The sequence below is a fragment of the Paroedura picta genome, chromosome 1, assembly GCF_049243985.1.
Source record: "Paroedura picta isolate Pp20150507F chromosome 1, Ppicta_v3.0, whole genome shotgun sequence".
NCBI classification, from domain to species: domain Eukaryota; kingdom Metazoa; phylum Chordata; class Lepidosauria; order Squamata; family Gekkonidae; genus Paroedura; species Paroedura picta.
In genome coordinates, this window is record NC_135369.1 from 42,561,689 (window position 1) to 42,587,742 (window position 26,054).

At 42.1% G+C, this 26,054-nt stretch overlaps 3 protein-coding genes across 8 annotated transcripts in view; 2 read left to right on the forward strand and 1 right to left on the reverse strand.

Moving 5' to 3' along the window:
* Positions 1-1,536, reverse strand: part of DHX57 (DExH-box helicase 57) — a 45,777-nt gene extending 44,241 nt beyond the window's left edge. The window contains exon 1 of one of the 2 annotated variants that reach the window (XM_077335409.1): positions 1,413-1,536. The gene's annotated coding sequence lies outside the window, so the exon portion shown is untranslated. Of the gene's footprint in view, positions 1-140; positions 279-1,412 lie in introns of those variants that run through there. The other variant, XM_077335400.1, reaches the window with a different exon arrangement.
* MORN2 (MORN repeat containing 2) lies at positions 261-9,817 on the forward strand. 3 transcript variants are annotated; one of them, XM_077335568.1, is made up of 5 exons: positions 261-476; positions 837-876; positions 3,428-3,536; positions 3,802-3,938; positions 9,320-9,817. In XM_077335568.1, exons 1-5 carry the CDS (start codon positions 464-466, stop codon positions 9,420-9,422), a joined length of 402 nt encoding a protein of 133 aa, XP_077191683.1. In that variant the 5' UTR covers positions 261-463; the 3' UTR covers positions 9,423-9,817. The 3 variants fall into 3 exon arrangements, with proteins under 3 accessions (XP_077191683.1, XP_077191693.1, XP_077191675.1); XM_077335560.1 differs by having other exon boundaries at positions 264-476; positions 837-887; positions 3,430-3,536; XM_077335578.1 differs by lacking the exon at positions 837-876 and having other exon boundaries at positions 263-476; positions 3,430-3,536.
* A 4,124-nt stretch (positions 9,818-13,941) lies between these two features.
* ARHGEF33 (Rho guanine nucleotide exchange factor 33) overlaps positions 13,942-26,054 on the forward strand; it is a 37,495-nt gene continuing 25,382 nt past the window's right edge. For all 3 annotated transcript variants that reach the window (XM_077334638.1, XM_077334819.1, XM_077334729.1), the window contains exons 1-3: positions 13,942-14,098; positions 20,004-20,053; positions 25,837-26,001. In XM_077334638.1, coding sequence (XP_077190753.1) covers positions 14,077-14,098; positions 20,004-20,053; positions 25,837-26,001 — 237 coding nt within the window. In that variant the 5' untranslated portion in view covers positions 13,942-14,076. The remainder of the gene's footprint in view (positions 14,099-20,003; positions 20,054-25,836; positions 26,002-26,054) is intronic.

A 26,054-nucleotide genomic window follows, 5' to 3' on the forward strand; every position in this document is an offset into this window, starting at 1 on the left:
TGCCTGAAAAGCACGTACTCTGCCGCTGAACACCTTTATCCAGCCCCACGAGACCCCTCCAGAATTCCCCCAAACGCCTCACTAAAGGAGCTTCGACGACCTACCCCCGCCCCTTCCTACCCCACAAATTTTAAATATACCTCAAGCGCATGCCGCCGCCCCCAAGGAGCGCGGCCCAGGCCACCTGTCAGAACCGGCTTGCAGCCTCACAAACGCGACCAGGCACCCGGAAGTGCAAGGCATTTCACATCTACTTCCGGGAGCACGGAGACGTCGGTCTCCATGGCAACCCCAAGCACATCCTTCTGGGCTGAGAAGTTTTGAAGTGGGTTTGTGAGGAGGGGGTGTGGCAGAGGGCATTTCCTTTCAACACGAAGGGATTTTTCTAGAGGCAGCAAGCCAGAAGCTCATTTCCCAGAGAGCTGGACTGCCGTCGGTCTGCAAACTGGCTGCGTCCCAAACGATGAATAATAAAGGTACAAATACAGGGTTTCTCAGTTTGAGGGAGAATTCTGCTTTCAAGATGAGCAGGCGTGTATTTAGGCCAGGGGTAGTCAAACTGCGGCCCTCCAGATGTCCATGGATTACAATTCCCACAAGCCCCTGCTTTTGATTTTAAAAGTTATTAGCTGGCATATGCATCTCTTTCTCTGCCAGAATTCCCCCAAAGCCTTCCAGCAGTTTCAGCTATTTTAATGAGGTCATTGTAGTCAAGGTTAATATTACTGTTTATTTTATGTTTTAAATATATATATATATTTATATATATATAGAAAGGATTTTGAGTTGATAATGGTATTCTCAAGGATAGTGATATGAATATTATCTTTCAACAGGTGCTGAAGTTTATAAAATATCATTTATATTTCCAAATCAAGATAAGTATGGTAAAATATTTTCCAATAACTAAAAATCTTATATGGGTTTATTTAAGTAACAGATGTTAATGTTTGAAGGAGCATGTTGTGGTAGTATAGAAAAAGAACTTTTTTTTGGTACACCCACTTTTTACTCAAAGCAGCTTACCCTTCATTTTGCCACAACAGACACCTGTGGGAGAACTCCAAAAGAACTGTGATTGGCCCAAGATCACCCAGCTGGCTGCATGTGGAGGAGTGAGGAATCAAGCCCCATTCTCCAGATTAGCTGCTGTTAACCACTACACCAAGTTGAATCCATTAAAACGTTATAGACTTCTGTGTCAAAAAACAAATTGCATAAATCTGTATAATAGTTATCTAACGGTGCAATCCTAAATAGAGTTATACGTTTCTAAGTCCACTGATTTCAAAGGCAGACTTAAAGTACAATTATTGAAAAGCTTGCATTATAATTCAACCTAAATTTGTTTTCCAGCCCATCAAGCTGACAAATAATGTGATTATGGTTGTGTTCCCACGCACAACACTTACTTAAGAGTTAAGCACTCAATAGGACTGGCTTTTGAGGCAGCTGATTCAGGATTGGTCGCAGAAAACATATTTTTCTAATCTATGAGGACGGAGTGAAGTGCTAACATGGCCACTCAGATCTCGGTTTCTCTTAGGTCTATGTAGATGGGAGACGTGTGTGTTTGCATTTGCTCATGAGCTTTGCAGTGACTGACCCTTGAGCACATAGTAGGCAGAGTGCATCACAATTATTTCATGTGGCAATACCTTTTTACAGATTTGGGAAACTGGCTCTGTCAATCTTCAAGAAATTATTCAAATATTCTAACAGGAAGGACAAAATTATATCAACAACATCATTTAAAATATTTTAAAAGATCAGATTATTTAACTGAATGGGTTGGCACGCTTTCAGCAGATTTACACTGTAACTAAATCTGATTCAGTAATGCAGTTTTTAGAATTCTTGGGTAGGCCACCAAAAAGCAACCCTAAATATCGGATTTTAAATCAAGTTGTGCTGCCACCTGCTGACCACTAAGTGTAGGCATGCAATTTATTACAATACACTTATTTTATATATTTATTTCATTTATACCATGTCTTTCTCCCCCTTGGGGGACCCAAAATAGTTTACATCATATTCCTCTTTTCCATTTCATCCTATAAATTAGGGGGAGAACATGTAACTGACTCAAGGTCACCAATGGCAGAGTGTGGATTTGAACCTGGGTCTCCCAGATTCTAGTCCAACAGTCTAAATACTACACCACACTGGTTGTCACTTCAGTCCTGATAGATCGACTGTTGCCCACTTTGAATAATACTATGAATATTGTTTATAGGAGACAGTGGGAGTGGATTTAAAAACTTTTGCATTGGCAAACATCTAGAAGCAAAATCAGTGGAGTGAATACTTAATAATGCATCTCTGTAGGATTGTCAGAGGGTTGGGAAACTCTAGATCCACCGCTAACCCTACACCAAAGAAAAAATCCAGGGTGTGGCCTGCCAGATGTGTGGGAACAGTAACAAACTGCAAGAGCCCTAATATTGCCATGGATGACACTAGGTCCAGGCCATTTAGGGGTGGAGCCGGGGGCAGAGTTTTGGGAGGGGAGGGACCTCAAGCAGAGGTCCATCAGTGGCTATTAGCCACAAGGTATACATGAAACACTATGTCTGGGGCAGTGATGCTCTGTATTCTTGAAGGGCAACAGCAGAAGGACTTCTGAAGTTCTAGCCCTCCTAATATCACATGGGCTTTTAGCCACTGGGTAACACAGAGTGTTGGACTGGATGGGCTATTGGCTTGGTCCAACATTGCCTTCCCTGATTTTCTCTTATGTTCTTAAACTGCCAGGGAAACTGTTCTTTGTAGGCTGAAGACTAGTTGTAATTCCCTGAGATCTGTAAGGCCCCACCTGGATTTTAGCACTCTGTGCTGCCAGACTATGGAAAGGGATATTATTGAACACTGGAGAACCTTCAAAGTTACTGTTGCCCACTGGGAAGCTGACATCTTTAAGTGCTCCCAGCTACAACAAGGCTGTGTTTTAAGAAGGGGAGTTACAAGTAAAGGAATATTCAGTTTATGGAGGTGGCACATATCCCCTGTGTTTCCCTGTTGTGGAAAATTACTTGTGTAACAAAATACAATGTTAATGTTCTGGGTAGAATAATAGAATCATAGAGTTGGTAGGGACTTCATGGATCATCTAGTCTAACCCCCTGCAGATTGCAAGACATTTATAACTACTGGGAACTTAATTTAAAACACTGGAATAGCAAAATAAATTCTCAAAAGGCTTGTGATTCTGGTGTGGGAAATTGCCCGGTAGCCAGAAGAAATCTAGCAAAACTTATAAACAAAATACATTTTTATATGAAAAAATATGAAACAATTGAAGATCCTCTCAATAATGTTGGGGGAGGCTACTAAATACAGACTAGAAAATTAGTTAATTGGTATGTTCAAATGAGTGAATGTATGCATTGTATTGAGTTTCCTCACTTACTGTTTCTCTTCCTTAATTAGATGGTGAATGTACAAGAACGCTTGAAGGAAGTCTTGAAAGAAATGGATATGGAGTGCATACCACTCCCAATGGAATTATATATAGAGGAAACTGGAAGAATGATAAGGTATATTCCCGCTTATTCTTTTTGATGGATTTTGGGGTATTTTGTATATGAGTGGGGCTGTGCTGTTTTTTCTGCCTGGTCCTATTCATCATTATTTGGCAACAACCCCTGCAGTGTTCAGTGGACCTTATTTCTAGTAAGAATGTTTAAGGCTGCAGCCTTAAATTTGCTAACTGCATGGCAATGAGAAACCGGAGTAACGATAGGCATATTTTTGGGGGGGGGCTTAGTATTAATCTGGTATCTTCACTTCTTGTTAAAACAGATGAATGGCTTAGGAAGACTGGAGCATCCCTCAGGTGCAATTTATGAAGGTGAATTCAAAGACAACATGTTGCATGGAATAGGAACCTATGTATTTCCTAATGGAGCAAAATACACTGGTCAGTTCAATGAAAACAAGTAAGTTGAAAGGACGGTATCGCTAAGCTTGTTCCCCTTATGTAAACTCTGGCTTAGTATTAATACTGAAGAAAATACACCAAAACCAAAATAATTTAAAATCTGTTATCTAAATTTATTGCAGAAGACAGCTACTTTGGGGGAGGCTGACTTTACTAAAATGATCTTTAACCGCTCCTCGCAGAGCAGATAAAATAAAAGAGTAAGGGCTCCATCGGAGGGCCCTGCCCGGGATGAGGAAGGGTGCCGATAGGCCCCTTCCCCCGGACTGACAACCAGAGGGCCCAATTGGCAGGCGCAAAGCGCCTGCCAATTGGGCCCTCCGGTTGTCAGTCTGCTAGCAGTCCGCCAGCGCCGTCCCCCAACAGGCCAGGTCGCCTGCCGGCACACACCGTCAGGAGCAGCCACTTCCGGACCCTCCACGACCGGTGCTGCCGCACCCGCCACCGGCCGCACCTGCCACCGGTCGCACAGTGGACTCGAGCTAAACATTATATATTGCAAGCTAAACTTTATGTATTCATTTTATACATGTGCAGATCTTCAGTTAGATTGCTGAAAACATCTAGTACATCTCAAATGCCTGACAAATGACCCAGGCTAGACAAATGACCCAGGCTAGCTAGGGGAGAGAAATTCACCCAAGTCATATAGCTTTATTAAAGAAGATCATTCTGATGCCTGCAGGAGCAGATAATACAAGCAAACAAATATTGAGGGCTATTCCGCACAGCGTTAATGTTGCTGAAGTCTTACCATAGTGTAAGGCTATTTTTTTAATATGCACAAAGTCGTACACAATCTGCAACACTCCTGCAGCACTCCCACAAAAATCGCTTCTTTGTAGTGCTTTTCGGGGAATCCAAAAAAGTGCATTCCCCCTAAAAAAAAACTGCTAGAATCTTGAGAACAACCTGCAACACATCCGAAAAAGACATGCGCGTTCTCAATATAGCGGGAGCAAGCATGTCCCTCCCTAATCTCGCATCTGAGCTTCCGGCGTTGCGATCACCATTTTTTCCCCCTTAAACCAGCAAAAGCAACAAATAAGCGATGCTTCTTTGGCTGAAATCTCTCCACAAGCAATTGTCTGTAAAGTTTCCAATCACAATACTGCCCCCTGTTCGACACTGCCCGTAATTTTGGCCAGAAATTGCACCCGGGAGATGGGGGGAATTTTTTTTAACTTTAAGAGCCTGTAAACGATTAAGCGCCAGCTCCTACGCCAGCTAAAAAGGTCTTTCTGATACATCAAATGAACAAATATGTGTTGCTACAGGTGTTTTCAGGTTTTTAAAAACAGTTTTTAAAGGGAAGCACGAACACAACAGTTAATTGGCTGTTCTGTTTGACTGACGGCCAGGGACGGGAGGAAGAGCAGAAAAATATCGCCTCCTTTGTTGTGATTTCGGCGAGGCTGGAAACTTGTGCATTACGAGAACAGCACTAGTGGGAGAGCCTTTTTTTCTATAGAAACGGCTGTGTGCGTTACCGAGATCTGCCGCTATTGATTGCAGCACTTTTCAGTAGCGCTCAGATTTAGCTACATTGCCGGTTGTGCAGAATGGCCCTGAGTCCTTCCTTTAGAATCATAGAGTTGGAAGGGACTTTCAGGGTCATCTAGTCCAACCCCCTGCACAATGCAGCAACTCACAACTATCTGCCCACCCACAGTGACCCCAGTTTCATGCCCAAGTGATCCCTCCACCAAAAATCTGCAGAATTTAGCCTGGCCTGGAGGAAATTTACCTACCATCTCAGTGGCTATCAGCAAATCCCTGAGTATGGAAGGAAGGGCCATAATAGATTAACAGAGAACTTTTTGGATGAACAGAGAATTTCAAGAGGAACTAAGAAAGAAAGGGGAAATGTTCAGGAAGTGGAGGGAAGGACAGAGCTCTAAACAAGAGTACCCACAGGTTACTAGGCACTGTAGATCAATCATCAGAAAGGCCAAAGCTGAGAGTGAGCTAAGATTGGCCAGGGAAGCCCACTGTGACAAGAAAGGATTTTTCAGTTATGCGAGGGGCAAACGTAAAGTAAAGGAGGCAATAGGCCCACTGTTGGGTGCGGATGGACAAACTCTAATGGAGGATGCAGAGAAAGCAGAAAGGCTCAGTGCCTATTTTACATCTGTTTTTTCCAACAGGTCAAAGGGTTTAGGCACATATAGAGATGGCAGTAGCCAAGGGATAGTGTCTGGGTGGCAGGTTGACACGGACAGAGAGGTTGTCGAGAGGCATTTAGCTGCACTTGATGAGTTCAAATCCCCTGGGCTGGATGAAATGCACCTGAGAGTGCTCAAAGAACTTTCCGGAGAACTTGCTCAACCCTTGTCCATCATCTTCGGGACCTCTTTAAGGACCCGGAGGACTGGAAGAAACGTTATTCCGATCTTCAAAAAAGGGAGGAAGGATGACCCGTGAAACTACAGATCAGTGAGTCTGACCTCTGTTGTGGGGAAGATAATAGAGCAGATATTAAAGGGAGCGATCTGCAAACATCTGGAGGACAATTTGGTGATCCAAGGAAGTCAGCATGGATTTGTCTCCAACAGGTCCTGTCAGACCAACCTGGTTTCCTTTTTTGACCAAGTAACAGGTTTGCTGGATCGTGGAAATTCGGTTGATGTCATTTACTTGGATTTTAGTAAAGCTTTTGATAAGGTTCCCCATGATGTTCTGATGGATTAATTGAATGACTGCAGTCTGGATTTTCAGGTAGTTAGGTGGACAGGGAATTGGTTAGAGAACCGCACTCAAAGAGTTGTTGTCAATAGTGTTTCATCAGACTGGAGGGAGGTGAGTAGCGGGGTACCTCAGGGCTCGGGGCTCGGTCTAGTACTTTTTAACATATTTATTAATGATCTAGATGAGGGGGTGGAAGGGCTACTCATCAAGTTTGCAGATGACACCAAATTAGGAGGCCTGGCAAATACTCCAGAAGATAGAGGCAGAGTTCAACGAGATCTGAACACAATAGAAAAATGGGCAAATGAGAACAAGATGCAGTTTAATAAAGATAAGTGTAAAGTTCTGCATCTGGGTCAGAAAAATGAAAAGCATGCCTACGGGATGGGGGATACGCTTCTAGGTAACACTGTGTTTGAACGAGACCTTGGGGTACTTGTGGATTGTAAGCTAAACATGAGCAGGCAGTGTGATGCAGCAGTAAAAAAGGCAAATGCCATTTGGGCTGTATCAACAGAGGCATCACATCAAAATCACAAGATGTCATAGTCCCATTGTATACGGCACTGGTCAGACCACACCTGGAGTACTGTGTGCAGTTCTGGAGGCCTCACTTCAAGAAGGACATAGATAAAATTGAAAGGGTACAGAGGAGAGCGACGAAGATGATCTGGGGCCAAGGGACCAAGCCCTATGAAGATAGGTTGAGGGACTTGGGAATGTTCAGCCTGGAGAAAAGGAGGTTGAGAGGGGACATGATAGCCCTCTTTAAGTATTTGAAAGGTTGTCACTTGGAGGAGGGCAGGATGCTGTTTCTGCTGGCTGCAGAGGAGAGGACACGCAGTAATGGGTTTAAACTTCAAGTACAACGATATAGGCTAGATATCAGGAAATGGTTTTTCACAGTCAGAGTAGTTCAGCAGTGGAATAGGCTGCCTAAGGAGGTGGTGAGCTCCCCCTCACTGGCAGTCTTCAAGCAAAGGTTGGATACACACTTTTCTTGGATGCTTTAGGATGCTTTGGGCTGATCCTGCGTTGAGCAGGGGGTTGGACTAGATGGCCTGTATGGCCCCTTCCAACTCTATGATTCTATGATTCTATAGACAAGCACTGACACATCCCTTCCTGCCCACCCACTCACAATCTGCCTAAATTCATAAAATCAGCATCTTTGTCTGATGCTGTCTAGCCTCTGCTTTAAAACTTCCAAAGAAGGAAGGGTCTTGTATGTCATGGTGTAGAATTTCAAAAAGAGTTCATCATTTCTGTTCTCAAATATAACTTTTTAAACCTCTGTTCAAAATACATTCTACATTGCAAAAAGAAAAACAAACCATGAAACATCTTCTTGTGAGATAGTGTGGCAACAACAATATTACTAAGTAAACAACGAACAGATCCACAGAAGGGGGAGACAAGCAGGAAGACAACATTTCTAAAATTTGACAAACCAACATAGGCTCATGATTATAAGACATGTAAAATTCTTTAACACTAAGCACCATTGACCCTAATTAATATTTGGATGGGAGACCACCAGCGAAACACATGTAGATATGCAGAGGCAGGGAATGATGATGCTTTCCACCACCATGCCTCAGGTTGGTTAAGAGATCAGCAAAGACACGGGAATAGGTCAGACCAGTTTCATCCAGGTCTTTTCAACCTTGAAGGTCTTATGTGTTGCTTATCTGAACAAAATTTATAGTGGTTAAATGACTTGCCAGGTGGGCTTTTATGACTGCTAACTCAGAACTAGTGACAAAATGGAGTCAGGCTTTTCTTCCTCATTAAAAATTTAAGTCAATAACTTTCCCTGTAGTCTAGAACAGTCTCAGTTCATCCACATATTGCTAATAAGTGTCTTCCCAACATTAACGTTTTCCAGGAATTGTGGCACTTTTCCATGGCAAGCTAGTGCAAGTTAGATGCCAGCTATACCAGCGCCACTGTTTGTCACTGCTAGGATTAATACATTAAAATGAGTAGATCAGGAGAGTAGAAAAGTTTCAATGACTCAAACCTATCAACAGTAAAACAAATTGGATGTATTACTGATGAGAGGACCCAGGTGCTGATTTGTAGTTTCAGGATGGTGCTGTACCTTGGCCTCCTGTTGGATAAACAGGTGGCATTGGTGGCTAGGGACAACTTCCCTTCATGGTCAAGAAAGGTTTTGCCTCTGGTGCATACCCTAAATTAGATTACTGCAATGTGCTCTATGTGGGGGCTGTCCTTGAAGACTGGTTGGTAATTAAAATGGGTACAGAATGAGGTGGCCAGAATGGTGACTGGAGAGGGTTGTAGGGACCACATCTTCTAAGCATGATTCAAGGTGCAGCATTGACCTTTAGAATCATAGAGTTGGAAAGGACGTCATGGGTCATCTAGTCCAACCCCTTGCACTATGCAGGACACTCAACCCTATCGCTCATCCTTACCCTCTAGTGAGCTCAGGTTGGCATGCATAAGGTTTCCCCCACATCAACGCTGTGAGAGTAAAGACTAAGGAAAGAGGTTGTGACTGGCAGTGGTTGACCAGTAAGCAATGCAGAGAAGGGATTTGAACCTCAAACTCTCAGGTCAATACCCAGCACGTTACCTGTACCGCATTAGTGCTCATCATTAATCACAGGACAATGATTGTAACTGTTCACTAAACATACTTTTTTTGTCCTGTTCCTGCTCCAGGTTGGAAGGGCAGGGAGAATTTACCGACACACAAGGCCTGGAATGGGATGGTAGATTTCATTATACAGCAGCACCAGGATTGAAGCTCAAGCTGGAAATGTAGGATATTTTATACCAGAGAAAAAGACATGGAATTCTTGCTTTACCTAGTCCAAGTTTTTCTCCAACAAATAATTTCTTGCCTATTGTTTTTTTAATTCAGTGACTGGATATACTCAACTTTGGTTTATTTTGAAAGTGGGGTTCATGATGTTACAGAGTTATGATTTCCCCCTCTTAATTTTAATTCTGAAGTTCAAATCAACACACAAAAGCTGCAGTATAATGCTAATTATAAAAGTATGTGCAAAAATAAGCTTAAACTTCCTGTTACACTAATTTGTACTTGAAAACAAAGATTATGATCCACACTAACTAATGTTTGACATGTACAAGGAAAAAAGAGGATAGACATCAAGACAGAATGAAATTGAACCAATAAATGATATTTCGATGGTCTTTTGGCTTGTGGGTCCATCATCTACTTAATTAATAAATGGAAACTCAACTTCCATAAGTGCTTCTGGATTCTTTTAATTCTTTCCAATACTACCAGTCTCTGATGTATTAGTTTTTAGAGGCAAAACATTAATTTTATTTTTGCTTGTCCAATTCCATTATTTCTTATTTCATTTGTTTTTGTTTGTTTTCATTTCCATTGGCTTTAGTGGGAAATGTACTTCTAGGCTTTAACGTCTTTGTTTTTCATCCAATTTGGATAACATTTTCAGGAAGGATACAGGCCACATGAAGAATCTTCTTTTATCAAACACCAGAAAAATAACCAGAGGGTTATTTAAATAACAAGACATGGGAGGAGTCAGGGGAGTTTCAGGGAGACAGACAGACCTTAGAAGGATTTGCAAGGGCCAAGAAAGTGGAGCAGGGATCAAACACGTGAGGGACAGATGAGGGAGAGTGTGATAAAGGAGACAACGACCTGCATGAATTTGGGAGAGAGATTGCGTGCGGAATGGCCCATAGAATCAAGAAAGTTTTTGTCAGGCCACTGAGCCACCAATGTAACTGGTCAAAACACTCAAGTTACCAGATAAAGTAAGCACTGACTTATTTTGAATTTGAGTTCAGAAATGGCAGCTTTTGATGATAAACTCTATGGGCTCAGATCCCTATTGAGGTCCCTCCCTTCCCCAATTCTGCCTCCTTCAGGATCTACCCTCAAATCTCTAAAGATTTCCCAAACCCAAGCTGTCAGCCCTGCTCTTTTATGTCTCCCTTTCTGTGGAAAGGCCTGTCTGAAGAAGTCATGGGGGCTCCCATGCTCTCATTCCTCTGGATGTGCAAAGCAGAATTTTTCAGGAGGGCATTTTTATGACGGGAACAGGGTGGTAATAAATGGGGTTGCTCAGAAGGTTACATTCATGAAGGCAACAGAGTGGCATGCATTAACTTGTTTGTAGCACATCACTTTCCAAGTTTTGTACGTAATCAGTTGTTGCACTCTTTTTGATATGTCTACATACTATTTTTCTTTGTTGCGTTCTTTCCAATTTTGTAACCTGCCTTGCATCTCACTGAGAAAAATGGACTAAGTCAGTAATAAAGAACGTAAAATGCCCCGACTGAAGACATTTTAAAGATCAAGTACTACTAGAAGATTAAGCCTCAACATCTAATTTTAGATATGCCAGCTGTAAGGGAATGCCCTTACAGGCACAGCTTTCAAACCCATTAGACATCCTGGTCAATGGCAACTCCGAGATGTTGGGGGCCTGTGTGAAAGGGCCTTCATATAAAAAAAGAGGGGGGGATGCACAAACCAAGATGGCTGTACCTCTGCCTTTGACCTTCCCAGTTAGGAGTGAGAGTGCTGGTGTTATTGCATCGTTAAGCCCTTGGCCAGTCTGGTCTCTAGGCTCTTGGGCCATCCCTGTCTTCTGAAACAGAAAGTAGGTTGAAATGGGGTGGGGTGGGATGTCTCTTCCACATCAGGAGAGACTGATGCCGTGTGAGTTGTGCCTCCTGCTGCCTGCCTCTCTCTTTGTAGAAACAAAAAGCCAAGGACATTGCTTCCAGCTGCAGCTAAACTCATTGTTTTACATTGCTAGCAAAAATCCCCAAGCACAATGTGCAATTTAATAAATACCACTGCTGCTTTATCAGTTCATCATCATATTAAACTCACCGCTGTGTTAACCAGCAGGGACTCAAGAATGTGACCTGAGAATTACATAATTAGGAAGTTTTAGATTAGATATGCTTGGGTTTGAACTCTCTGGTTAGCATGTGACAGACCCATTTCAGGATCACTGGAGCTTCCAGCTCAGAGAAGTCCCTGAAACTGCTTATAGATTGGTACAGAAATTACAAGATTAATATAGCTGCCTGAGGTAAGTAAACGGTACTTTCATATAGCTTATTTAAGCTTTTACTGATGCTCAGGATGTATATCTTCCATGGTTGAATTACTGCTAAGCAGGGAGATATTAGGTTGAATCCAGCCTGCTTTTCTACTGGTGAAAGAGAGAGGAAGGGTCCTCTTTGACCACCAAAAATGTTGGGGACTTTAGGGTCTGCATAGACAAAATCCATATGGGGTAAAGATTGTGCTAAGAAAGGAAATTGAATGAGATTGACTGAAAAAACTAGCTGGAATGAACCTATATGAGCTCCAGAGGTCCATTTTACTGTATTAGATGGCTGAGGAGGGGGAACACTTCTTCCCCAGTTCTTAGAATGGTATGGTATGAAGTTTAATGAGGGAGCAATCCTAAACAAGTTACCCAGATGTAAATCTAATCTTTTTCATTGGGGCTTACTCCCAGAATAGCTCCTTAGAACTGCAACCTAAATGTAGACACTAGAGATGGGAAATACCTGTCAGTACAAGAATAAAGGGATAAGGATGTTCTTGTATAATTGAAATAATAGGGAATTACCTGGTCTTTAGGAATATACAAGTATGCTAAAAAATGACTGTCCCCTATATTAACCTGGGGTTTTCCAATTCTATATTAAACCAAACAGAAGGCTCCTGTGGGTTTCATCTAAAAAAATCCATTTGAACATAACATAATTATAGGTTTGTTAATATTCATATATAAAAATTATTTTAGGAAGAAAGTCATTTACTACATTTATGAGGCAATTCTTTTCAAATCTTGCTGAAGTGGGGTTAACAATGTAGACTGGAAAAAAGAGATTTCAGTCCTAAAAAAGTAAGTATATTCTTAATTCTGTCATGTACCTCACAGGTATAAAATGGAGGAAAGAAGAATCATGCATATTGCCATGAGCTTCTTGGAGGAAGGATGGGCTAAAAATTTAACAAATAGTGGTGTAGACATCCCTGAAAAATGACCATGGTCCCTCCTTGATGATGTCTTTATTTACGGTCATTTAGACCAAAATATGGTCCCTCCTTAAACTTTGTTTCTTTAAGCTGAAAGTTTTTTCAGCTTTTCTGCAAATAACTTGCCTTCTAAAAACTCCTAAGTCTTGTAAGTCCCTTCTCCTAGCCCTTTGTATTGATTAACCATGTGTTTTGAGCAATATAACCTGAATTTTGATCTGCCACATCCTCACTCTTTGAATCATCAGTACCTAAGTCTACATGTTAATTTTTAAGTCTTTCATGTTGGTGGCCCAATCAAATGACAGTTCTAGTATTATATGATTTTACAAATTTGGGATAGGATGATTAATCTAATCCTGGCTTTCATCGCCTTGTTGGATAAGGGGTGTTTCAGAAGACCCCAGGAGATTTTAGGGTCTGAAGAGAGTGCCCATATTTAAATAGCTGGCCCCATGATAGAGGGAGGATTACCTTCAGTTAAAACCATTGGAAGATGCTTGAGACAGAGGGGTGGCGTTTAGCACCTGTTTATAGCCCTTGCTCAGTATAATAATATAACAATAATAAATTATTTGTAGTTGGTAGACTTTTTTGTTCACAACACATTTATCCTTTATGCAACAAATGGATTTATTTTATTTTCATAAATAGCTTTCTTTTCTTCACATTGTTTTTTTTTTCTTTTGGTCATCCTGCCCTACATAAAATTCTTAACATTTGCCCATGCTAAGAGGTATGTGTCCAGAAGAATCTGGGGTTCTTTTTATTTTCTTTTGAAGAAAAGACAAAATCAAATGGTATCGTTTCCAGAAGTACAAAACTAGCATTTCTATACAATCTTGTGGGAGTAGCAGTGGTAGTACCTTCTTCTTTCTCTTGGGAGTGATGTAACACTGCTGGAGAGGTATACTCCTTATTAAGGACTTGGGCCAGCAAGGTAAATTCTACATCCCCATGGAAGAATTAAGAGGTTCATTGAGCAACATCCACTAAAGTCCTAGTCTGGCACTGATGTCATAGAAAAGGATAGTATATGTTGTCAGCAAAATGGCTGAATGGAGCTAATCCCTGGCCTAAGGAAGGTTATTTCTGTAAAAACCTTTCATACGGCAGAACAACTCCTCTATAGATGTATCCCTAACCTCAGACATATGCCAGGAAGTACAAAGCCTTCTGCTTCCTTTTCTTTCCCAGAATGTGACATTTCTCACAAAAAGCATATCAATAACTCCATTATCCTTTCCCTTCCAATGAAAATAGGAGTTGGATCATCTGATTCATTGGTAAACTCAAATGCGGAACTCTCTAGAACCATGGGATACTTGGAGTTTTCTCCAAACCATAAAAGCTCTTTGAAGAGAGGGCTGGCATCTTGATTGAACAGAAGAATTCTTTAAAAGGCATGGACTCAAACAGAAAAGCAGGTAAAGTATATTCTGAAACAGACTAAAAACTTGACAAGTTATGATAACTAATGCCCATAAAGACCTTTCAGAATACAAAGTACAGTTTTGCAAGCTGTAGCACCTGGGGAAAGTTGGATGGTGGGAGGTTGGCAATAACTTCATTTCAGAACACATAGAAATACTGGATAGTGGAAGACTGACCCCTTAAAGTAGGGTTGCCATCTCCAGGTGGGGAAATACCTGGAGATTTGGGGGTGGAGCCTATAGAGGGGAGGGATATAATAGGATATAACATCATAGAGTTCACTTCCCAAGCAGCCATTTTCTCCAGGTGAATTGTTCTTTGTTCCTGGAGATCAGTTGTAATCCCAGGATTACGAAAGGCTACAACTGACACTGTCACTGCAGCCATTTCAACGGGGAAATTTACAAATAGGTTGGGTGGCAGGTTATAAACAGAAGTTCAAAAAGAGGTCAAGTCACAGGGTAAAGGTAAAGGTAAAGGTATCCCCTGTGCAAGCACCAGGTCATGTCTGACCCTTGGGGTGGCGCCCTCCAGCATTTTCATGCCAGACTCAATACGGGGTGGTTTGCCAGTGCCTTCCCAGGTCATTACTGGGGTACTCCAAGCTGGGTACTCATTTTACCGACCTCGGAAGGATGGAAGGCTGAGTCAACCTTGAGCCGGCTGCTGGGATTGAACTCCCAGCCTCATGGGCAGAGCTTTCAGACTGCATGTCTGCTGCCTTACCACTCTGCACCACAAAAGGCCCTTGAAGTTACAGGGTAGGAGTTACCATAATTCTAATGACTGTGGCATCCATTTTGAAGTAGAGAAATCTACTCAAACTGACAGCTCTTTAAAATAAGTTCTGGAAATTTTTGGCAACAAAAACAAAGAAATGGATTGAGGTTCATCATAAATTGGTTTGCATGTAAATTTGCTTTATTTTCCCTTTTCAATGCTCAGTGCTTGTAATGGTAGTACCTTTGAGATTTCAAGTGGTATTGTTGAGTGTGTAGGTAGATATACCACATTTATCTTCTCAAAATGCTATTTCTACAAATATAGAAGACTAATTAATGGGAACTGATGGAGAGGATGGTATTAACTTTTTATGATCAGTAAAACTAAAACAAATTATCTGTGCACCTAGGCCTCCTTCCCTAGTGATAATTGAGTTCATTCTAGGAAGCTTTCAGTTATTAATTGAAATAATGAATTTAAATTCTCTTTGTCCTGCAAACAATGAAAAAGCTCATTTGATATCACAGGAGTTCAGGAGTTCAATGAAACTGATGGGATCTTATACCTCAAATAAGATAATTGTTATGTGCTTGATTAAGTGTTTGTGTAATGATGAATGCAAGTTGTCAGGTGTCTAATTCATGTTGGATTTTTGTGCTCTCTTTATCATGCTGAGGATATCCCATTTATCTCCACTATACTGACTCAAAGTGCATCAGGACATCAAAGTGTTGCAGTGCAGCACTCTGTAAGCACTGTAGATCATGTTCTGTTGGACAGTAGGTTGGTAGCCAGCATGGCATAGTAGTTAGAGTGCTAAACTAGGATGAGGGAGCGCCAGGTTCAAATCCTACTGTGCCATGGAAGCTTGCTTGGTGACCTTGGGCCAGTCACACAAACATACAACCCAATTCAATTCATTGAGTCATTGTGAGGACAACTTTGAGGAGAGGTGACCCTTATTGGGGGAAGGCATCAGTATTGACTGCCCCATCCTACCTGAACTGGATCAATAGGACTAGCATGGGTTGACGTTTCCAGTCCCCACAGCTGTAATCATCTGAACATATGTTCAGGGTGCTACTTCAGTTTCCACATGCATAAAGCTCTGGAAATGTCTTGACCCCAATTCCATTGGTCTGGGTAAATCTGTGGAGCCCATTGTTAGGCCTTCAGGTTATGTGGCTGCCCAATTTTGAGATCTCCACCCTAGAGGGAATGCTTTCCTCAGACTTAGGAGAAAAATTATTACTGTTCTGGTCAGAAAGTTTTAAAATATCCTAAATCAACGGTTTGTCATTCATAAAATAACAGCTGCAGCAGCACTTTTATTGGCATATGAACAACAACCAGAAAGTCATTCACATAGTTATTATGCCAGCTTGCCGGGTTCAATTCTGCACTCCCCCACATGCAGCCAGCTGGGTGATTTTGGGCTCGCAATGGCACTGATAAAACTATTCTGACCGAGCAGTGATATCAGGGCTCTTTCAGCCTCACCCACCTCACAGGGCATCTGTTGTGGGGAGAGGAAAGGAAAGACGACTGTAAACCACTTTGAGCCTCCTTCAGGTAGAGAAAAGCAGCATATAAGAACCAACTGTTTTTATTCTTCTTTCACATGCAACCAGCTGGATGACCTTGGGCTTGCCACAACACTGATAAAGCTGTTCTGACCGAGCAGTAATATCAGGCCTCTCCTAACCTCACCTACCTCACAGGGTGTCTGTTGTGGGGAGAGGAAAAGGAAGGCAAATGTAAGCTGCTTGAGACTCCTTCTGGCATATAAAAAGCGGCATATAAAAACCAACTCTTCTTTTTAAAGATTAATTGTGTAAGGTGGCTAGATGTGCCTGGAGCAACGAATAGGCAGACATGCATGTAGGCTATGCCAAAAATAATTTTTTTTTCAAAGTTGAAACACAAAGTGTGCCTCTCAAAAGTTTTCTCCCCCGCCCCCACCACAAAAAAAATCAGGAACAATATTAATTTTTACATGTATCAAAGGACTCATGATCCCATAAGGGATGGCATTAAAAAGCACTATGATTCCATGCATAGGCATTGCAACAAAGAAGTATGAATTAAAAAAAAACTAGCAGGCATTGTGGGACCTTTAAATTGTGTCAAAATATGAAGGAAGGGGTTAGTTTGCCTGAATTGATTGACAGGTGGAAGCGAGTCACGTATAAGGCACGTTGCTCTCTTCTCCCTCTTCCAGCAGCAAATTTGGAGGATGAGACATGCAAAAAGGCGACAGACAAAAGCGAGACAGCAAAAAGGTGAGGAGGGGCTGGGAAGCACAATAAAATCTAGTGCTTTGCCATTCAGCTGGCATGACGTTATTTTTACTGATGTGTGGAAATGCCCATAGAGTTGGAATGGACTTCCAGGGTCATCTAGTCCAGGGGTAGTCAACCTGTGGTCCTCCAGATGTCCATGGACTACAATTCCCATGAGCCCCAGCCAACGTTTGCTGGCAGGGGTTCATGGGAACTGTAGTCCATGAACATCTGGAGGACCACAGGTTGACTACCCCTGATCTAGTCCAATCCCCTCCACAATGCAGGAACTCACAACTGCCTGCCCACCCACTCACAATCTGTCTAAGTTCATAAAATTAGCATTTCTGTCAGATGACTATCTAGCCTCTGCTTAAAAACTCCTGAGGAAGCCTGTTCCACTGAGGAACAGCTCTAACTTTCAGGAAATTCTTCCAGATGATTAGCCGAGAATTCTTTTGAATTAATTTCAACAGAAAATGACTCTGCTTCATCTTCTATATGGCAGTCCTTCAAGTATTTGAAGATGATTATCATATCATCTCTTAATTTGAAGATGGCTTTCATATTACCTCTTAATTAATGAGATCTTGGAAGCTAAGCAGGGTTGACCCTGGCTAGTATTTGGATGGGAGACTACCAAAGAATACCAGGATAGTGGTGTGGAGATAGGCAATGGCAAACCACCTCTGAATGTCTCTTGCCTTGAAAACCCCATGTTGTTGCCACGTCAGCTGTGATTTGATGGCAATTTCCACCATAAAGATGGTTGTAGAAATTTTACTAGTGTATGACACATTGTTAGTAATTTTGGGCATGCTCACAGTAGCAAAATTAGTATGAATATCTTATAAAATAGAGAGTCTTTCAACGTTCAAGACGCTTACAGTTTTGTGCAATTATTTCATTATAATTATTACTGAAAATCCACATTATATTATTTATTATGGCAAAATGTTCTTTTCCACCCTAACCTCCAGGTTATGCAAGAAAGCAAAGCAAAGACCCCCGTCCCCCGAACAAATCTAGATAGAGCTTATGCTATTCATGCATAAGGCTACAAGTTCCGTTTTTGGCATTTCTGTTTAAAAGGATTTCAGATAGCAAGAGAGAATTATCTTTACCCAAAGCCTTGGAGAGCTTCTGTCAGTCAGAGAAATGTTCCAGTGGTTTGACAGTATATGGCAGAGCTACCTACGGAAAAGCAAACAAATTTTTATGAAGATCATAGGTTCAGTCTATGACATCACCAACTGCCCAACACTCTGGGGTAACTACAGTCAATTAGAGAAAAGCTATATGGACCAACAGTCTGTCTGATGGAGCAACTTTGTATTTCAAAATCCTTTGACTAAAGGACATATTATTTATTGTTTTAGCATGTGGCCCTCTCAAAGACAATAAATTTAATTTCTCAGGTAGTGGCAAATATGTCATATATCCTATTAATTTTCAAACCTGCTAAATATAATCGGAATCCCCATCTGTACTGTGAAACAACTGAGAAGCAAAAAGTCCTCATATTCTTGTTTCCTGTGTCTGCCTCTCATGAGGAATTATGTCATATTCAGCTGAAAGAGGGCATCAGCCCTGTGACCAAGCTATTACAAAAGTGCCCTGTTTCTTAAGGAAATCCAGGCCCTCTGAGGACAAAGATAATGAAATTTAGGCTCTGTCACCTCAGAATCTCATTCCTCTGACTGAAAGACAATTAAGGTTCATGCTCAAGTCTGGCAAATTCACAATACCCTAACCTAGCCTTTCTCTACTTTTTTTAACAATGGAGAACACCCTGAAACATTCTCCAGGCTTTGAGAAAATCCAGAAGTAGCACGGCCATGCAGAATACGGTTGAGAAGCATAGCTGTGAACACACCCACCTGGGACCCCTCCCCTTACCACCCCCTCCAGCCACATCATTGGCCATTTGGGGGAGAAAAGCAGGTCAATATGACCATATATAGTCATATCACCTGATAAATGTTTAACAAATTTTAAAAAGATATAAAAATTAACTCCCACCCATTCAGGAAACCCTTCCAAGGCTGCTTCCTGCTACCTGGTGCTTCTCCCCCAAGCAAGTGATAGCATATATAAAACAAAGAATCCAATCCAATTGAAAGGGTCATGGTTTAGTGTTAGTGAAGTTAGCAGATCTTTGATTCTAGGGATATTCTTTAGCTTCTGATTGGCCCTGTAGAAACATGACCTCCCAGTTCCAGATTGTGATATTCCAGGAGTTTGGGGGTAGAGTCTGGTAGGTTGGGTTTTTTTGGGGGGGGGATCAGTGGGGTAGAATTCCATATAGTCCACCCTCCAAAGCAGCCATTTTCTTGGGGTGGGGCTGGGGCTGGGATTGATCTCTGCATTCTGGAGATCAGTAGTAATTCCAAGCTTGGCAACTGCATTGCTCATATAGATCCATCAGGGGATTTAAACACTGTCAAAGAGGTAGATTATCATACAGAGTCTGGGAACTGAGGTGAATGGATTTTGTTTGGGCTGTTGCACATGGAAGGCTGGAACTCATCCAGGAGCCCAGCATAAGATCTTCCTTTGTTGATTTCAGTGTGACCAGGAAATTATGTTTGGCAACGTGGTTAGTCTTGAGTGGGGAAAATTTGGGGTGAGTTCAGCTACTCTGCTATTCTGTGTTTGTTGAAATTACACTTTACAAAATCTTGGACTAAAGATATATGTTGCAGAAATTTCTTTTTTCATAATTATGATAGATCGTGCAAAAGATGTGACATCTGCAAAGCAGGACTGTATGTTCCAGAACAGAAAAGGGAGATTTGTGTCTAAAGTAGACTGCAAGTCACTATGCCTCCATTTTATATATAGTAAGTCTAATAAGTTCCGTTAATTGACTGAAGTTTTTTATTCCCCACAGGAGAAATTGAAAGTGTGCCAGTGATTAACCCTTCAACACAGATTGCCCAGGTAAAAATGAATGAGATGTTCCAAATAATCACCAATTTTTAAGGAATTAGTAGGATTTTAGATACTGCTGATTTAAAACAAATGATCCCCAGAGAGAAAATGCATAGAGACAAAAAACAGTCTAACAAAATAAAAACTTGATTCCAGCTATAAATACTGTTAACAATTAACAAAGAAAATATGACATTGAAAGGCACATTCAAAATGTACTCTGGATATATTTGGTCATTGGGAATAAACATTATTCTCTGTGTTTTAATAGATTGATTATTCAAATATTGCAGAAGTCAGTTTTCAATAATTGGTTTTACTTGACTGACCATATGTACCCTTTTGCAGTGGACAGAATCAGAGAGAGAGAGAGAATCATAGAATCATAGAATCATAGAATCATAGAGTTGGAAGGGGCCATACAGGCCATCTAGTCCAACCCCCTGCTCAACGCAGGATCAGCCCAAAGCATCCTAAAGCATCCAAGAAAAGTGTGTATCCAACCTTTGCTTGAAGACTTCCAGTGAGGGGGCACTCACCACCTCCTTAGGCAGCCTATTCCACTGCTGAACGACTCTGACTGAGAAAAACTTTTTCCTGATATCTAGCCTATATCGTTGTACTTGAAGTTTAAACCCATTACTGCGTGTCCTCTCCTCTGCAGCCAGCAGAAACAGCATCCTGCCCTCCTCCAAGTGACAACCTTTCAAATACTTAAAGAGGGCTATCATGTCCCCTCTCAACCTCCTTTTCTCCAGGCTGAACATTCCCAAGTCCCTCAACCTATCTTCATAGGGCTTGGTCCCTTGGCCCCAGATCATCTTTGTCGCTCTCCTCTGTACCCTTTCAATTTTATCGATGTCCTTCTTGAAGTGAGGCCTCCAGAACTGCACACAGTACTCCAGGTGTGGTCTGACCAGTGCCGTATACAATGGGACTATGACATCTTGTGATTTTGATGTGATGCCTCTGTTGATACAGCCCAAAATGGCATTTGCCTTTTTTACCGCTGCATCACACTGCCTGCTCATGTTTAGTTTACAATCCACAAGTACCCCAAGGTCTCGTTCACACACAGTGCTACCTAGAAGCGTATCCCCCATCCAGTAGGCATGCTTTTCATTTTTCTGACCCAGATGCAGAACTTTACACTTATCTTTATTAAATTGCATCTTGTTCTCATTTGCCCATTTTTCCATTGTGTTCAGATCTCGTTGAACTCTGTCTCTATCTTCCGGAGTATTTGCCAGTCCTCCCAATTTGGTGTCATCTGCAAACTTGATGAGTAGTCCCTCCACCCCCTCATCTAGATCATTAATAAATATGTTAAAAAGTACTGGGCCGAGCACCGAACCCTGAGGTACCCCGCTACTCACCTCTCTCCAGTCTGATGAAACACCATTGACAACAACTCTTTGAGTGCGGTTCTCTAACCAATTCCCTATCCACCTAACGATCTGAAAATCCAGATTGCAGTCCTTCAACTTATCCATCAGAACATCATGGGGAACCTTGTCAAAAGCTTTACTAAAATCCAAGTAAATGACATCAACCAAATTTCCCCGATCCAGCAAACCTGTTACTTGGTCAAAAAAGGAAACTAGGTTGGTCTGGCAGGACCTGTTGGAGACAAATCCATGCTGACTTCCTTGGATCACCAAATTGTCCTCCAGATGTTTGCAGATCGCTCCCTTTAATATCTGCTCCATTATCTTCCCCACAACAGAGGTCAGACTCACTGGTCTGTAGTTTCCCGGGTCATCCTTCCTCCCTTTTTTGAAGATTGGAATAACGTTTGCTCTTTTCCAGTCCTCCGGGACATCTCCAATCCTTAAAGAGGTTCCGAAGATGATGGACAAGGGCTGTGCAAGTTCTCTGGAAAGTTCTTTGAGTACTCTCGGGTGCATTTCATCTGGACCAGGGGATTTGAACTCATCAAGTGCAGCTAAATGCCTCTCGACCACCTCTCTATCCATGTTAACCTGCCACCCAGACACTATCCTTTGGCTACAGCCATCTCTAGATGTGCCTAAACACTTAGACCTGTGGGAAAAAACAGATGTAAAATAGGCACTAAGCCTTTCTGCTTTCTCTGCATCTTTCGTTAGAGTTTGTCCATCCGCACCCAACAGCGGGCCTATTGCCTCCTTTACTTTACGTTTGCTCCTCACGTAACTGAAAAATCTTTTCTTGTTACAATGGGCTTCCCTGGCCAATCTTAGCTCACTCTCAGCTTTGGCCTTTCTGATGATTGATCTACAGTGCCTAGTAACCTGTAGGTACTCTTCTTTAGAGCTCTGTCCTTCCCTCCATTTCCTGAACATTTTCCTTTTCTTTCTTAGTTCCTCTTGAAGTTCTCTCTGAGAGAGAGAGAGAGAGGGAGAGAGACTATTGGATATTCATTAATCTTATTTCCTGGTTGTGTGCAGTTTGCCTACCTTTTTCTGGATGCATTCTCTAGCTGCTTTGTTCCCATAACTATGTGGTTGAAAGATGCTTTCAGATTTAATTTAATGTAACAGAAGTGTCATCACCATCCTCTGTTTAACCCTTGTGTTCATTTTATTTAATTCTATCAGATGTTCTCAGCCTCCCTTGTTATAGCAGATTTGGTGGTCCTTTTACCTGTCACTAGGGCAGCAAAACAAGACCAGCTGCAGAAAAGGCAGGAAGTAGCCAAGAAGCTAATATTCTAGCCACATAGCTCAGCAGGGGTACATCACCTACTATGTGAGGGAGAGGGGAATGTCTTAATTATATACTCCCCCTCCTGTGTGATTCCTCAAATAATCTCGTTACAATGGCAGACTGGAATCACCATCTGTCAGTGCAACCCTAAACATGTTTTTGTGTAAGTAAGCTTTACTGGATAAACCTGTATAGAACAGTATGTTAAACCACACAATCTCATTGACATCAGTGAACAACATTAGTTCGTGTTAATTCCTCATGAATTTGAATGCAATTTAAGTGTGACTTCCTCTTTCTCTAAACTGGAGCATATGCCTTTATGTGCCCCAAAGTGTGTTCTGGGATTCAAACAAACAAACAAACCAGTTTTGCAGGGTGCTCAGTTTTACTCTAGGGAAAAGCTAGAGGGTATCAGTGCCCAGAGCCAATGACATCACCAGTATAGTTTCACCAAGCCAGTCTCTGGAGCAATTTTGCAACAGTTGTTAAATGCTTGTAATTGGGAGAGGGGGAATGAAATACAAGTAACTAAATGTATGTGTTTTTAAAAATAGAAAGGCAGTCAGCCATCTGATGCATGCAAGGCTGTTTTATCTTGGGCCCCTTAGGAGCAAGAAGCTTCTTTTCTTTTTGGTTCCTTTCTTCGTTCTTCTGAGGCAAAAGAGGTTAGCATACTAAAACCTAGATGTTTGCTGCAGTTGGTGTGTTAGGAAGGCAGAAGCATTTACCTTGGGTTGGCTTGGTGAATTACAGTACCATCCTAGCAGAGTCAGTGGGCTCAGAAGGGTAAAATTCTGCTTAGGATTTGCTTCCTCCTCTTGCTGTAAATGATTCCCATATTTCAGGTTGGGGAAGGAATTTTATACCCAGCTCCAATCAGCCAATGTACCTTTATTTTCCACCCTTACCAGGCTCCATACCATGAAGCATGTAATGTAGCTCGCTGACCACTTTTAAAATAGGCAATTTGTGAATCTCTATGTTCTGCATTTGGCAGTGTGGATATTAGCTTATTTTCATTTTGAATGTTAGATTATTGAAAATCCCTGTAGGTCTTTGAATCTGTGGTAATTGGTGGACATTTCCATGATTCCACAGAGAGCTTACAGCATCCCACTAGTTTTAAAATCCTTAATCCTTTCAAACGGTCGATTTTGGCAAAAGTTATGACCCTACTGGTTCATATAAGTCAGAGATCCAAAGTCTAAACCTCTGGTTGTGTTGTTGTACGGGGAAAGGAGGTCTTGCTCTGTTTTCATCCATCTCTCTCTGTGCTTGTGCCCACACATGTTGGTAGACAGAATTCCACTAGGACTAGAGGTGCTGCTGACCCTTCTCTTAGGAAGTCAGAGATCTCTGCCCTTGACTCCTCTCTTTCTAGGTAGTCGTTAAATACAATGGTATGCTACAAACTGCACAGTATCAACTTGTGGCCCATACAACTTGTGGCCCATTGTACCAAATGTACCTCACTAGCTCCTCAGAGGTTCAACAAGAAGTTTTTTGTGTGCGTTCCTGTGTGTGTTTGCGTGCACACGCTGTTTGCCCAGGGTTGCAAACACTGACCCAGTGCACGTGTATGTCTTAAGCCCCTGAGATCAGTGGACACAATTCAGTTTCCTGGATCACAAAGTGTGCAGGTCTGGTATAAAACATAATGCACTAAGATTCAGGTGGGTGGCCTGAACTTATCCTTATCCATGGTTCCTCTATATATCTGTGAAACAGCCTGGGGAGTGGAACGTATCTGGCTGTCCGAGTTGGAATAGGGCCAATCAGGGTGCAGCCAGCAACACTGGCTGCACCCTGATTGGCCCTGCCCCTACAGCTCCCACCCTCCTTCCCTGGACACTAGCCACTTTCCTCTCAGCTGCACCAGAGACAGAGAGAGAGACACAGAACCCTAGCAGATCAAACACGAGCCCTCATTCCCTCCTATCGCTCCTGCTGCAAGGGAGGCAGACACAGAGAGAGCTGCCCCAAGCTGCTGACAGAGACACAGAAAGAGACGCCCCTGCTGCGACGGATGGAGAGAGCGAGAGACAGAGACAGCTGCCCCAAACTGCACACCAGCCCTCCTTCCCTCCTACAAACCAGCCCTAATTACCTGCTATGCCTTCTACTGTGAGGCATACAGAGAGAGAGAGAGAGAGATCTGCACCTCCTGGTGTCCCCTGGGTCCTAGTGCACAATGCATTCCTGCTTGCAATGGGCTTTTTTGCTAGTACCTTGAATAAAACTTCTTTGGTCTTAAAGTTGCCGCTGGTCTCAAACTTTTTATTCTGTAACCTGCTCCAAGACAGTTCACCAATAGCAGTGGGTAACACATATCATCATCATCATCATCATGTAGGGTTGGCAGACCACCTGATTCAGGCAGGTGTCCCATAGTTTTAGGGTGTACCTCGCCTCCCCACAACCCCCAAACTCCTTGTAAACCAGAATAATGCCATACATTCATGCAATGTGCTGCCATCACCCAGAAGTGAAGTCAGCACGCTGGTGATGTCAGGGGGTAATGCTTTGGTTTTCAGGCAAAACTCTATGGTTAGAAGCTAATTCTATTATAGAGTTTTTGTCCAAAAAGCCAGAACATTGCTCCCTGACATTGCTGATGTGCTGATGTTACTTCTGACAGTAGCACACCATGTTAATTTGTGCATTCCTCCTTCCTCCCAGAATATGCACCCCCATCTTGCGCCAATAGCTACAAAGGACCTGGCAACCCTACTTTGTTACGATGTATTAAATTAAACCAGTAACAGGAGAAATGTTGCATTTTGCAGTATATAATTTCATATAGAATTCAAAGTTGTGGTGAAGACTTTGGAAAGGTGTGGCCAATTCCTCAAAGTCTTTCATCAAATATATGGTGTGATTTTTCCAATGGTTCAGGAAGAAGGTTTTCTGAACAGGAAAATATTCTCATGCTTTTATCTACTTCAGTCTTCTGATGTTGGCACATATGATAGTCTGAGAATGTTTGTGTCCAAAGAGAAGACACAGTAAAAGAAAAGGGTGACAGAAGGTGGGTTGGAGTTGGGTGAAGGCACCATGTTTTCTATGGCATTCACATCTGATATTCACTGTGGTTAATTCAGTTGCAGGCCCTGGCTTCTGAACTTAAAACGGGCTTCACTGAAGCAATGCAGGAACTTTCAAGAATTCAACATGGAGAGTATGCTCTCGAGGAGAAGGTTCAAAGTTGCCGATGTGCAATGGAGGAGAAAGTGGCAGAGATGAAGAATTCTTTAAACTGCTTCAAGGTAGGCCATGTATGCTGATAATTGGTCCCATTCTAATAAAAGAGATTCATATA

Coding starts and splice junctions, on each gene's coding strand:
- MORN2 (XM_077335560.1), top strand. Junction 888..3,429: donor TCCAAATCAAGATAAGTATG/GTAAAATATTTT, acceptor TTCCTTAATTAG/ATGGTGAATGTACAAGAACG. Junction 3,537..3,801: donor GAAACTGGAAGAATGATAAG/GTATATTCCCGC, acceptor TTGTTAAAACAG/ATGAATGGCTTAGGAAGACT.